We start from the raw sequence: 15,862 nt of genomic DNA, 5'->3' as shown, positions 1-15,862 counted from the left end.
AAGGGAGGGGTACTGGAAGTGGGAGGTGTCCCTGCCCAGAGCAGGGGAGGTGGAACAGGATGATCTTTAAAGTCCCTTCCAACCCAAACCATTCTGAGATTATAAGAGATGGAGTCTTCTATAGGCTCATAACTGAAATTACCATTTCTATTCATTACAAAATATTAACTTTAATTCTGAATCTATACAGAATTAATAATCAATAATCAATAATCTAATAATCTAATAATCAATAATCTAAACCACAAAAAAGATGCAGACAAATACCATCTATTAAAGACAACTACTTGTGCCTGGCTCTGTTTCTTTAAAAATGTTATCCAAGATTACTATTTTAGATATCACATTAATAAAGCAGGATAGTAAAAATTTTTAACGCCAAATCTTTTTTCTCTCCTTAACTGTTTGTTAACAGACGCCATCAACTGAATATAGCTCAACTTTATGGAAAATAAGAAATCTTAATATAAAGACCCCTTACACTAGCTATGCATAATCAAAACCTCTTGCATTACATTCATTTTACACATGAATCATAAAGACACTAAGGACACTACATGGAAAAAATACCTGTTGCTAATAGATGCTAAACTACCATACCAAATCATTATATTAACTATGAAACACTCCTACAAGGGAAATCTATAACGAAATTATTATTCTATCTGGAAATAGATGTGGAGGCAATTAAGAGTTGGTTTTTTTAATTGTTGCCGTATTAGTTTCTGGCATTTCGGTAGACCTTGGCAGCTACAAAAAGTGGAAGATACATTAGTGTGCAAACTTACACCTGAGCAGAGTTAAACCAGCAGAATTCTTGCTTCTTAAAGCTCAAACTACCAGGATCAGGAATGTAATGAGACAGCAAAGATGGTACTGACGCCTACAAAACAAGCTTAACTAAAGAATTCAGCTATTATGCATTACAACTATGTTGTTGCAGCTGTCATCTGGAGATCCTGAGGTCACTTACCTAGTATGAGAGAATTACTCTGCCGCACTCTAGTGAGCTGCTGAAATTTAATATCTTAGCCAACGACCTGGCAACTTTTTTCACATTAAACTACCGCTACCACAGAAAACCCACCACATCAGGGGGAAAAAAAAAAAAAGCATACCCTAATGACTCCAGAAACTCTGACTTTTGCAATTAGTCAGATTGCTAATATGACACAGCTGAGCTGAACCCAAGTAGTGGATACACTGTGCCAGCTCAAGCAAAGCTAACACCAAAGCTCACACTGTCATTATCTGTTTGTGTGGCAAATTCTTTGCATTTGTGAAATCTTTAATATGTACCAATGTGAGGGGCTTGCACTGTTCCAACACGGACAAGCAAATTTCTCAACTACATCAGCCATGTTGCACGCATCCATCTGATAAGGACAAGTACTGTACTTTATATAGCTGCAAAAACTACCCGCAAAATTAGAAAATATATTCAACATTAAAATCTTCTCTCTTCATACAACACATATTAACTCCAGAGCAGAGGAGTCTAAAACTGCATATGAAATATCTATAAACAGTAATCACAGGCTACATTAAAACAAACATAATTTCATGTATTTTCTATAGAATCCAAAGCCTCAGTCCCACCTTCCTATGCAGGGAAAGAATAAAGAAAAAATATCCAGCAAGACAACAGTTCAGTGCCTTTCCTTTATTAGCACTAGAATTTTTATGTAAGGGCTATGCACAAATGAGACCCACATTTTCCTACTTAAAACATAAAGGTCTCTATTGTTCCATGTTGTACCAGTACTGCTATGAAAACTTAATTTCTCCAGCTTTTTTTTCCCTTGAAGAACAGAACTACTGTTCATTTAGCTGTTCCAAACAGAATGCATGCTCAAAGGGTGAGATAAGGGGAAAGAAAGAACAAATTACCACATTCATTTACTACTTTCTCCTTCTTCCTTTGATTATTAGCATGAAAGCTTCCTACAACTGCTCATAATTCATTATTTTAACCCAGTGCGCAAGTTCAACAGGTCCATATACTTGTCACTTCCATGAGTTAATTTCTGCTTGTGTAAAAAACATCTATAATGCTAATAATAAAACCCATAAACACATAGGAATATTATTGCAGAAATAATATTTGACACTAAAATAACAGAAGAATAATGCTAAGAATGACTGGTGCGTATTATATATGAAGATATTAAATACAGAGGCTGACAAAAAGAAAAATATTTGTAGTCACCACGTGGAAGAAGAAAAACTTAGAAATACAATGTTAAGCTTTTTCTGACCAGGAGAAACATTCCATGCATTGTAATAACGCACAGTAATTTCCTATTTAAATGATTATTCAGTATTTATTAAATTTACTTCTGATTTTCTATATGTGCTACAAAAAAATTTCAAATTAAAGCCTTCACATCCAAAATGCTATACATTCAGTATCATGCAGCAGCGGCGAAAAGCAGTGAAACAGGCACCCATGTTAAAAGCCAAGGAACTTAAGTCAAATTGGAAATGCCCAATGAAGAAACCTAATTCTAAATTAAAAGAATAGAAATTAGGGCAACATCAGCACATTGATACACACTGTTCAACTCTAATATTTTTTTCATTATTTGCAAGTGTAGAAGCATTATAAATATTTTTAACTTTGGGAAAATATTATGCTTACTTTTTTAGAGCAACAAAAATTTTCACTCTGATCTACTGCTGCCACTTATCATTCTATACAATTTATTCCACGGAATTATTGCATCATTAATGTACCCAGCAAACATTTATATATGCATATATGCCACATACATTCAACTATGTGTATGTATAATATATATTAATACATCTATTTTCACATATATACACATATCATAACCATTTTCTATTTAAAATACATTTTTAAAGCGTGTTTGTATTTTTACATCTATAAACAGGTATATTACATTCTTAGATAAAAATAATATATATCAAGATGTAAACTTATACATACATCTATGTGTAAATACGTACCTGTATACATTTTATATAGATACATGTGTATGCACAAGTGTATGCATGTATAAGTTTTATACAGGTATAAAGTTAACACTTTTATCCCATGCCTTTTTTAAACCAAAATGTGTTTTAAAGGATAAAAATACATCCTTCTAAAAGCAGTGTTCAACTTAAGGTTCAACAGGGTTAAGTGAAATATCCTACTCACTTTTACTAAGAGTCAAAGGCTTTTGTTTTTTAATGAAAAAAGTCGTCAGGTTATCAAAACTTTTTAAAAAAAAAAAAAAAAACAAACCAAAACCAATACCACTGCTATGAAGAGCTTACCTCATACCATAAAGACTTCTCAAGAAAGGAATTAAATTCCCATTTTATTAAGGAATGAATTACAGTGAGCTGTTCTGTTGTAATCCTAGAAATCTTCAAGCCACTGTTGTTTCTCCTTTGCTCAACGTAATTCCAAGCAATGGTTCCTATGTGTCCTGAAGGTAAAGTTTTAACAATTGCTCTTGTTCCAGTATAAACTGATTTTTTAACCTCTTTATCATTTTTACAGAAACGTCTTATTAATAAAGTAGAACGTTCTTTTTTGTTTCTAAAAAGATCCTCTTCCATCTCTTCACAGTTATCATTACAGTCTTCAAAATGGCTCAGAAAGGGCTTTGAGGGCATTCTTCCAGTGAAGTTATTTCCACAGAAGTCGGGACCTAAGCATGCCACTTTATCCTTTTGTGGTTCTCTTTCCAGACATAAGTACTTATCCCTTAAAGCACCTTCATACAACTGCTGCCCATTTTCATTCTCACAATTATTTGTCAACTCCATCAGTCTGCAAGCGCAGGCCAGGGAACCAGTGGTGTTACCGTCGCCAACACTTACTGGCTGCAAGCAGTCATCCAAAATGAACCCATTGTGTAAACTGCACAAGGCCTTTGAGATATTCTTTTCACTAGCACAATGAAAGTGAAAAAAGGCCACTTTATCAATATCATTGCTGTCGTTCTTATTTACTGCTGTCTGGCTTCTTAACGAAGGTCCGTTCATTTTCAACTGAATTTCAGCAAGCATGGCTCTTTCCAGTGAAACAGGATTTCCAGTTTCCAGGCATGCCTCTCCCCCTGTGGAAGGATCACATGATTTATACAACTGGCTGCATGGGATATTCCTCTCACAGTTTTTCTGTACAACGTTACAGTTAATGTTAAGAAATTCCACTGAATCAGGGATAGAGCTTTCCCTCTCCCAAAAGTTTTCATGAGTACTGTCATTAGTCATTTGGTCTTTCGCCAGAGAGAATATTTCAGGCACTGAGTCCTGAAGACTTTCTTCTTCAAGTCTGTGTAAGTATGAGAAAGCACGTGTGGGCTGCCTTCCCGGACTGGCAGTATGTCTTTTTATAACACTGGTGTCCGAAGCATTTTCAGTATTCTCATTTCCAGCTGACTGAGCAGGTATCACTTTACTCTGTACCACAGAGACGAGAACAGACGCTGTGATATCCTCAGAGGTCATTTTGACACAGTCTTTAGTTGATGGATATCTATCGTGGATGGCAGGGGTGTTGTCTACCAATTCTCACACCATGACTTCAGTGTAATAGAAGATTCAGTGTAAAATAACCAGGGAACACATAGTAAAATATACATTGACTACTTACTCTTTTTTAATTGGGTTTTTTAAAAAAGTAATTTTTTTGACTGTTGGACTACTAGGCTTTTCCAGCACTGAATTACTGGTATGAAATACGAACATTTTTAAGCCAGCTTCTTGTTGTGATCCAGCCATTTAATTTGTTCCTTCCCGAAATTAATTCTTCTATCACAGGTAGAACAAACACTGTTGCTTCAGGTTGTAGAAGATGACCAAACACATAATCCATGTCGAAGACGCATCTCCCCACAGGGCATCCAAAAAGTTGGCTTTCTGCATAGAAAAGAAAAAAATATATATTTTGAACAGAATCCATGGCACAAAATCCACCATCATAAGTATAATAGAAAGAACATTTTTTTTATGTAAAGAGAAAGAGCACAAAACAGTGGAGGTTTATTATACCAAGACTCAGAGAATTCCAAATTACACATTTAAATCTGTTTTAAAAGTCTCACTTCACTATCTGGGGAAATCATGGTCATGTTTTACATACTTAAATAGATGTCTTCACTATGGAAAGCTACATGACTGCAGAAAACTGATTTTACCAAAGCTGTAACACTGAAATTGAACATAAAAGACATAAAAAGAGAAAAATGGAAATATCTTTACAATAATTTTTCTGACTCATAGCCAGGATAAGTTAAAACATTTTGAAGAAGAAAATAATTTTTAAACCTACACTGTCTTTTAAAACTAATCTTTCTCCAGTTCAGAACAGAACTCTATCACAACTATAATTGTTTTGGTGTTATGCGGGTTTTGTTTTCATTAAATTTTATGTTGTTGCTGTGAAAACATGAAGAAAACACAGTAGTTTTGCCAGAAGTTTGACTGAAAAAGCAGGAAGGCAAAGTAGGGTAAAAGCCTGACTATTACCAGTTAATTTTTTGACCCCTTCAACATTGCGATTAATTCTCTACTTGTTTCCTGCAAACAGCACGGTAGAAGCAAGTCTTGAAATTGGAAAATAAGAGGTTACACACAGTTCAACAAAGAAAACAGAAAAATAAAAGAGACACACCGAGATAAAACATAGTGAATTAAAATTAAACAAATACAAGCTTATATTTCAATGGATCATATTTAAAGTTTATGAACATTAAGTTTATTAAGAAAAATGAGGAAAATGCAAAAAGTAATATTGAGGTCTAAGTTTACCAAACAGCCTAAGTTCAAAAGAAACAAGAAAAAAAATATGACTTTGCAACTTTAGTAGCAAAACAGATCACAAAACTGAGGCAAACCACTGGCTAGATACAACAACTTGACTACTGAACTGATTAATCAGATATTGACGCAAGCACTATCTTCATAAGTAGAAGAGACTACCTTCTTAATTCAGCTCATGTACTTTAGCCAAGCATAACAAGTAAATCATCTGCAGTTGATAAAACTGCTAGGAATGATGGGAGCAATAAAATCAGAAAAGCTTAATAATGAAAGTAATTTGAAGTTTAAAAGTCTATTTTGGTATTCTTCTCAAGCAACTACAACTAACAATTTTATTTTAAACAATTTAGAGTGTTGGCTTTCATTTTTATTGATCACTGTTCTCTATCCAAAAGCACTCTGGTATAAATCAAAAGGTGAAACATACTCTTTAGTTAATGGGATATTTTGCACGCCATTTTCTCACTATAAAATGCAGAAGTGTAACTAAAAGTATCAATTTTTTGGAGGGAGAAGGGGGGCTGTGCATGAAAAAGGAAAAACAAATTCAGGTTACATTTCGGACAGTAACTACTGTAAATGCATAAGGGGGAATGCAATTTAATATTTCAATCAAGATTTCATTTTTACTGATTTAACAAAAGAAGAAAGATCAAGGAGGATCACAAGAGAAAGTGATAAGAGACACAACAAAAAAGCCACAATTTTTACATTCTCCATGCATTACAAAACGCATGTGCATGCCAGAGCAGCCAGAGGGGAGTCAAGATGGGAAACTCAGATCCTATACAAGAGAGAGATTTAGCATCTGAAAGGAAAATAAAAGCTACAGTTCATAGAAAAGTTGTGTAGAAAGAAATAGCAGTATAGAGTGACAGGACAAGACTTAAACTGGAGACATGTTGCCAACGCAGTTCACAGAGCACCCAATAAAATACTGTAACAGCACAACTGTAGAGAAGATACAATGAGAAACCAACATCCAAGCAATTCTCTAAGTCTTTATTTCCTGAGAATCCCTATATCAGTAAATTAATTTTAGTTCACTTTCTTCAATCACACATAAACCCCCAACACTTACGCACAAACAAAAAAGGAAAGTCAAACTTCCCTGTCCTCCTTCCTCTTCAAATCCCCAGATTAAAGCTTACATAACTTTTTGCCACTACACACTTGAAGAAAACTGCAAGCAACCCCTTCCAGAAATGCTCCCATCTTATCTCTTCTGCCAACCACTCCATGCTTTCGAGTCCGAATCTACATATGATGATGCTGATCAAAGAAGAAAGATCTAGGAGGAGCTAGAAGAAGCAGCTGAGGTTTTTCCCCTGATCTCTTAAATTTCTTTCTTGCTATATCAAGTAACGATACTCCATTAAAGGTATAAAGCATGTATACGTATTAGTAATAGTCTCCAGTACTCATTTTTTAAGGATTTCTTTCATCGAACAAAATATCCCAGTCTACTGATTCAGCTTTCCTGTTTGCATCAGAAAAAATCCAGGTGATCAAAAGAAAATACAAGCCAGCAAAATATACTCATAAATGTATTCACTGTAATATTTCTAGGCCAGGAACAAAAATTAAAGGAATGAATTGTCACTGCAAATAATGCACCTGTTATTACACTGGTTGCCAAATGAAATTCTTACAAACAACTTTACAAGGCAAAAAAGACAATATTGTTATGTAACTTTAATATTACACAATGAATTTGAGATCACAAAACTGACCGTGCATGTTAACTTGAACTTTTTAATACTGTTCTTTCTGGAGAAACTTCTTTTAAAAAACTTTTTATTTGATTCTATAAATAGAAACCTGCTAAAACCAGAGGTCCTTTTACATCCCAGACTCTGTCCATGAAGGCCAGGACCGGGTTTCCGTGGTCCATCAATTAACATTATTCTCACACCTTTCTCTTAAGCCAAAATGTCTCCACACGTGTCTTCCCCAAACTGCTTCTCTCAAATTTTTTCTTTTCTCCAGAAACTTAACCTCAAATCTTCCCCAACAGTGGTTTTGTTGGTCATCTCTCTCCTCAAAACCAGAGTCTACACGACTATTTCTATCTACCAGCATCACTCTACCCGTGCCTATGTTTGAAATCCATCTCAAAGAATAACGTCTGCTTAAGAAGCTCCCTGCCTATGTCCAACTGTTCCCATCCTCTTACGACTATTGCAACATGATACGGAACTGATCCATCTCTAGAATTTTTTGCTCAAGTTACTTCACAGCTAGATCATTTTCTCAATTCAGTTCATACATGGCTGTACTGACACATCCTATTACAGCACAAGGGAGAAAATGAGCAGCACAGGGAAGGGAGAAAAATGTTGCTTAAGCTGATTTACACATTTCTGCAATCTGAAAATGTAATTTGATGTTTCAGCTATGTCAACCTAGCAGGTAGCTGCCACCAAAGCTGGCAGACTCTCTCCTCCCCTCACTCTTGACCTTCAATCCCCATTTCCCCCTTCTCGTGCATCTGGACATCATGAGTCCACAGAGTTAAGTTAATCCATCTGGCTGATTAGTCAGGAAGCTATTCTTTTCATCCAAATGAATTGACTCACCTTGTGGTCATATGATCACAATATTCTACAAAATGGAAACATTAAGAATGCCTGATAGAGAACACATGTCTTAGTAGTAGCTTCAGTTTAGATCACATTTGCTATGATGTCTAAATGCACCCTGAACATAACAGACTAAGAGACAAGTTACCTAGTGAACAAGTGTGCTAAAATCCCATGAAACAGCAAGCAAAAACCGTGATGGTAGAGCCTCTGACCTGTGGGCAACTGCTAAAACATCGGAAGCTGCGGCTCTGCAGAACAGATGACAAGGGTTTCATGTGTCCCCCATTACACTCTTCTCAGTCTGCAAAACATCCACTGTAATCAACAGATTTCAATTCACTGTGCACAGCAAATTCCTTAAACTGTTGGAATTCATTAGACATGTTACGAAGTGTTACACAGTGTTATAAATGCTATCAAGAGCAAAACTCACAAGCTCAACCAATACAACAGTATACTTTAACATAGTGTAGAATTACAGAATTATCACTCCCTGTGGCTTTCCTTAACTGCCAATCCCCATATGTGTGGCCAAGGCCTAGATCCTCATAGATCTTCATGAAAATCTATGCATGTCTTAGCATATAAAAACAATGCTGAAATTCTTCAAATCAATATTCTTTCCATTGCACATTCAACTCAAAACACGCTGATCCAGTTAAATATAAAAGCTGAATGAATCCGAATATAAATACATGAAGTAGACAGCTAAGCCTGCACTGTATTCAACGCATGCTGACATTTTCTAAAGCCGCTAGATTAGCTGAAGAAATCCATTAATAACTACACTGGTTCATTTTACAAGGCTTATGTTATGTCAGAAATGTAATGTGCTTCTATCAGTAAAGGAAAGTAAAAATATAAGAAACTAGACTAGTGAATCATCCTAGATGCAGAGGTCAGTCAATAAAGACAAGAGAATAATAAAAACAAACCATCTGGTAACCTTTCAGCACACACATTCACAAAATGTACTAAGTCTGAAAACATGTGACACAAAATCAATCTTTTTTTTTTTTTCACACTGCCACATATGCTTTAAGACTTAAAGTTCAAGCTCATTCTAATTAATATTAGCAATAATTAATAATAATATTTAATAACTCCCTATTCCTCAGCTATCTGGAATTAAAGCCTGCAACAGTCTAGGTAAAACAACCAACATAATCAAAGACTACAAAACTGTATTGATTTACTATCAATTTAACCTATAATTCATTATTCAACCTAATTGCCTTCTGAAGTCAGCAGGAATTATGCTTCAGAGAAAAAAACAGTATGTAAAGACTTCACTGTTATTTAGTCTAAGGAAAGGCATATGAAGGATCAGAATTGTCACTCAATGTGTTAAGTAAAGCCTTTCAACTCTAGGCTGTTAAGGAAAAGATGCATAGATAAATATTTGAAGATGCTGGTTGTACTGTGGGAAGAAGCAGCAGCTGTATGACGGGGAAGTAGGGGATGGTTCTCATGGTAAAGTTGCACGCTGCCAGAGATGCCAAGTGCAATTCAGTACGTATAATGCTGTGGGAGCTTCATGGGGAAGTTGGTGAATGCCTGGTAGGGGCAAAGATTACATGTGCAGAGAATGAGAGGGGCTGACAAACAGATATGTGACATTACAAAATACACGCTGGTGGTTTCCATGGGCAAACTGTAATTGGACTGGGACAGAAGGTAATTCAAGAAAGCTAAAGGGCAAATGAAGGCAGCCTAAGAAACCTCCCTTCTGCTCTCGCTACCTGGACAGCTATAGCTATTTCTCCAATTTTCATCCTCCATGCTATGTATACCTGGTGACTATCTCAAAAAAAAAAAAAAAAAAAAGGTTTCAGCACAGAAAAAAAAAAAACACCAACAAACAAATAATTATATTAATTAATTCAAATTAATAATTATTTATACAGCATCAAAGGCATAAGCAATCAACTAGTAAGAGTTTCTTGGGAAACAGCAAACTACCAAAATAACTTGGCACAGTAAGTAGATAGAAAACTATCGATCATCTGACACGCGTCACCCCAACAACTGTATTTAAACACTGCAATCACAATTCAAGCTCTTCTGGAGTGAACTGATTCATGAGGAAAGTTGTTTATATACTATAACTATTCACTTACAATAAAAAGGAGCATTTTTTTAGTAAATAAGCTACAGTGCATTCCAGACCTTGAAGAGAATAAAAAATCCACATTTATTAACTCCTCTAATTTATCCTGTACTGTGCATACTATTAGTTTTTCCTTACAGTGCCTTAACTCAGAAACAAGTAAAGATGCTGGTACAAGAACAGGGCACCAATGTGTTATCATCAGTTTTCTAAACACTTCTTCTGCCCAGGGAACCACAGACAAACAGTAAGGAGGAAATAGCCAGACTCTTAGGAATCACTCAAGATGTGCACAAACCCTATTTGAACAGTTGGAAGCAAGTTGTAACAACATTTTATTTGGCACAGAGCATCATGCAGAACTGCAGGTTTACCACCACTGTCTGTGTTTTAACAACAAAAAAATCACTAAGAACTACAGTATTTATAGATCCTGTCAAGTTAGAAAGTCTTTTTACTAATTTCTAGAACACTTATGTAAACATGATCAAGTATTAGATGTCTTAAACTATGGAAATGGCTGCCAGATGGTGAATCCTCTCCTCTGCCTCATCATTCACCCCTGCATCAGGCAGAATCTGAAGCTACTGCCAGATATCAGCTTCACTCTTAAATTCTTTACAGAAATTCCGTTTCTGTATGAGGAGGTGCAGAGAGAACCCAAGACTGAATTTATCTTACTGTCAGGGTCAGCTCTTCATTTCTTTCTAGATCTAATCTGCAACATGCTGTTTAAATAAACTTTCTGTTTAGTGGTTACCTGAATTTCACACTAAGTGACCTTATCTGAGAGCTGTAATTTCACCATCAACACTCAGATGAACAAATCCTTCTATCTCAGATACATGACAACTCAAACCATTAAAGGTGGAACTATAGTGCTCCATCTTTGAACAAGTGCTCCAACTTTACAAGAGGTTAAGGCGACAAGCTACAACTTGGGATGGAGACTCCACCGCTTCCCTGAACAGCCTGTTCCAAAGCTTGACCACTCTTTTGGTAAAGAAAATTTTTCTTGTACCCAATCTAAACCTCTCCTGGCACAACTTGAGGCCATTTCTTTGCTACTTGGAAGAAGAGACAAACACCCACCTTGCTACAACCTCCTTTCAGGCAGAGAGCCATAAGGTCCCCCCTCAGCTTCCTCTTCTCCAGACTAAATAACCCCAGTTCCCTCAGCCACTCCTCCTAACACTTGTGCTCCAGACTCTTCGCCAGCTTCATTGCCCTTCTCTGGAAACACAGCAGCACGTCGATGTCCTTCTTGTACCGAGAGGCCCAAAACTGAACACAGGAGTCAAGGTGCAGCCTCACCAGTGCCAAGTACTGGGGAACAATCACTTCCCTACTCTTGTGGGTCACACCATTTGGGATACAAGCCAAGATGTCGCTGGCCTTCTCGGCCACCTGAGCACACTGCTGAATCTCATTCAGCCAGCTGTCAACCAACATCCTCAGTTCCTTTTCCAGTGGGCAGCTTTCCAGTCACACTTCCCCAAGCCTGTTCACAGCAACTTCCATGTTCCTTAAGCTCCACTTGCATTTCTTTAACAACTTAGTCTATTTGAAGGAGAAACATGCCTGAAGATCAACATAGCATATCTCCATATATGATCATGAGATGTTTAGGTGATCCTTTATTTGACAATCTTTAAAATAATTACAATGAATGTCTACATCCTTGTTGAGCAAATACAGATCTATTTGCTTTTCCTGGTTATCTTTCAGATGCTCTATGAAAGTAATCTATTAAGTATTTCTGACTATTTGTGAGATTCCTGCTTACAATTTGTGGCTTGTAACTGTGCATCTAGACTTCACCGCTTCTTTTGTGATAAAATATAAACTTCAGCAAGTGTTCACCTTAGGTGCCGTCATCATAAAACAACTCACTTTTCAGTAGTACAGTCAGGTTCCTTGCTTCAGGAATAGTAAGAATTTGGAATTCTAAACATGAAAATCTGGTCCCATGATAAGATCATATTTTATCCCAGATTTTTATAGTCTACTTCAGTCTTCACAATATAGGTAATTGGTATAAGAATGCATGGCAAAAGTTGTGTATGCTTATCTGATGCAAACAATCACTTGTTCAAAGTTTGTTATATTTTGTAAAAGTTCTTGCACTTTCAGTGGAATAGATGGAATGCTATTTTAACACAGTGAAGTTGTTTGCAAAAGTAATGGACAAGTATTTCAGATGATATTTAATGTCCATGTAGAGTATTCAATAGTTAAAAGGTACACTGAAATACAACAGAACACATAATAACCAAGCACTACATATCTTAGTTAATTCTAGAAGTAATGAATTCTGAATAATTGTGATAGATACCTAATGAAATGCCAGTTCCAACTGAAGCTTTTTTTATAGTTGGGATGTTACTAAAGACTTCCTCCTATATGGACCTGAGTAACACCTGAATGAAATTTTTTGAGTCTCTAGCATCTTTCAGATCTGCACTGTTGTAATACGCCCGACTGCTAAGGGCCAAGTTGAAAGTTGGAAGAAAAGACGTACAGACACACAGTGTGACTTTGCAAAGCTGTTTCCATAAGAAACCAGGCTGAAAAAATGTAGTCATAACTTGGACATGGACACTTCATTCTCTGGAACACCCTTTTTTATTTTGACATAAGCAGCAATACATGCCAGAGACTCTGCTAGTATGAAAAACAAGACTGCTTCATTAAAATCTGAAAATGCTACCAGGAAATCTTGGGGTTTTTTTACCCTAACCTAGGCACCTGTACCTTCCAGTATTCATATGCCTCAGTAATAATATATTACGTAAAAAATGTGTTACATATACAGGCTACACTTACTCAGTCCAGCAGAAAGATTAGTTTGCATCCATTTGGTTGTGCATCCCTGCATCTACATGTTTACTTAATATCCTTGTATTTACCTCAGAAAGTTCCTAGAGGGGAGAAGGCATCTACATAATGTTTGATATATACCCTAACATTGACCAGAGCAGAAGGCGAAGCACCAGAGACGAAACAGTCAATGTCGTAGTTAAACAAGCCAAAGAACCCAAACACAAAAGGACTGTAAAAGATAATAAACTAGTGAACGCATGCTGGAACACTCAAGGTTATTTCTGCCGCAACAGTTAAAGAAGATGAAACTACTGTTTTCAGTAATGTACTCAGTCATGATAATGACAAACCCATGCTGCAACTAGCAAAATACGCAATGTTAACCCAGGACGAGATCATCACAGACGTCCATCAGAGGAAGCGTCAGGATCTCAAGGACACCAAATCTTTAAATGCCAAAACCAGCCCCAACTGTGACCCCCACCAATGGGCTCAGGAGCCATTTCAGCTCAGGATTGTTCCCCTAATCCTGGTCTGAGCTATATCACTGTCAGCTCTAGGCCCAGGTCCTGTTCTCTGCTGCTCCTGACCTTTCAACCAGGCTTGTCAGATCAACATGGGACCCAACTCATCTGTTGGTGCTGCTCTCAGGATGACCACATTCTCACCACAAATGATAAAAAGAAGCTGAGGAAATGTAATCAAGTAACACCCAAACAACTCAATGAATACAGACTTTTGCACATTGCCAGCAAGGCCAACTGTAGGGATGAGGAGGTTACTCTGAAATGCTGAATCAAACACTGTCAGGCCAGTAATAAATAAGGCAGCAAACGCAAAGATAAGCAGCCCAAGGTATTGTACTCGGGCTTCTCCTGGGCAAGATGACAACACTGACTTCATCTCAGTGAAGGGAAAAAACTGTAGACTGGATGCAGAACCCTTACCTGCAGAACTGATTGTTCAAACCAACGATGACCTTAGCAGGCAGCTGAGCATGCTATGAAGTCATAACTGGCATGAGAAAATATCCCTGAGGGGAGGCAAGGCAGTAATGAAAACTAATGGTCTGTGCAATCTACACAGTTCTGAACAAAACAACAGCTGATAGTGACAGCGCTCTACAAGCAACATAAAGAAAAACGTAATGTTTCAAAACAGTGTAAAACCAAAAATGTTTCAAGACCCTTTACAAGGCAATGTATATCAGTGATGTGCCATAACTGGTCAAGTTACAGAAGAAGTGTCTTTAAACGGTAACTCAGTGAGGGTATCATCATCTGTACAAGCACTCTCAAGGTGCAACAGGCACTCTGAAACTCTCCATTTCCCAACTAATATCTTGCATACTATATGGAGTTACTTATTTAAACAATAGCAGTTCCTAATCTGGCTGGTATTGCTTTTGCGTATGTCACTTTCTGGTTGTTGGGAAGTCAACAAGGAAGAAGCAGATCATGTGTGAGAAGGAAAAAAATAGAACCTAAGTTCATGGATAACAGTAGATGACCTCTGAATATACAACATATAAAACCAGCATACGTCAACAAAAGCAGACTAACCCGCCCTCTGAGATTTCAAATTAAATATTATTCACCTGTCTTATGAATGCTATTGCCACACCTCAAAACAGTTGCCTCCTGTTCCTACAGATCTTTTTCACTTCCATCCTTTCCAGATCAACTAGCAACCTTTAAGCTCTAGGGCTTTTTTATTTTAATCAGTAGTCCCCTGCTTCTGTTAATTTAGCAGAGACTACGCCACACTCAGACCTCCTATATATTCAAGACATTTTTTTTATGACTTCCAAAGCTACCAAAAATTATTTACTGAATTTACCGCTTTCCCTTTTTACCTACCTTTAAGAAAAATAAAATCAGTAGAATAAAATTTAATTTAGGAAAGGCAAGCTCTACCTTCAAAACCAAAATCTACCACAGACCTCTCAAAGTATTTGACCAACATAGAAGAGTTCCAGAGAGTAATCTGAAAACAGGTTAAATTAGAAACACACACTGTACTTTTCACACTAAGGTCTTCATGGATTCTGTACAGTTTTCTGGCTGTCTGTTTTTATTTAAGCATTCTAATGCTGTCAGAAAAGCAGGAACAGCTATGGAAGTAATAACACTAATAGTACTGTAACATTTCAACATATTTTTGAAAATACAATGCATACATTTCATCACTTCTTATTTTACATGTGACTATTTCCCACTACAGAAAATATGCCATAACTACAGAGGAAAAGCCAGTGGTTGACTGTGAATTATTTATACAACTGTAAAATAGTCATACATAATTCAGGTGTGCGTAATTATCACCTATAACCACCATAAAAAACCAAAACACTTCTTTGGTTTTCATGATTCGTTCACCAGAAAAAAACTACACAGCAACCTCTATATAGTCTTAGATACAGTTACGGTAGAAAGAATGTGCAAGAGCTATTATCACTGTACTAATTTTAAAATCAAGATTCTGATTTTTAATGCTTGAAATTCTAACATCTAACAACAATGAATCAAGTGTTTTTAAACTGTACCCATACACATTAAAA

General features: G+C 36.5%; 1 protein-coding gene across 3 annotated transcripts in view; it reads right to left on the bottom strand.

The window, feature by feature from the left end:
- PLCE1 (phospholipase C epsilon 1) overlaps nt 1–15,862 on the bottom strand; it is a 143,808-nt gene that overhangs the window by 117,044 nt on the left and 10,902 nt on the right. For all 3 annotated transcript variants that reach the window (XM_054071401.1, XM_054071402.1, XM_054071403.1), the window contains exon 2: nt 3,286–4,881. In XM_054071401.1, coding sequence (XP_053927376.1) covers nt 3,286–4,470 — 1,185 coding nt within the window. In that variant the 5' untranslated portion in view covers nt 4,471–4,881. The remainder of the gene's footprint in view (nt 1–3,285; nt 4,882–15,862) is intronic.

This window comes from Cuculus canorus, chromosome 7 (genome assembly GCF_017976375.1).
Source record: "Cuculus canorus isolate bCucCan1 chromosome 7, bCucCan1.pri, whole genome shotgun sequence".
NCBI lineage: Eukaryota > Metazoa > Chordata > Aves > Cuculiformes > Cuculidae > Cuculus > Cuculus canorus.
The sequence above is the reverse complement of the archived record's forward strand: the minus strand, read 5'-3'. Positions and strand labels throughout refer to the sequence as shown.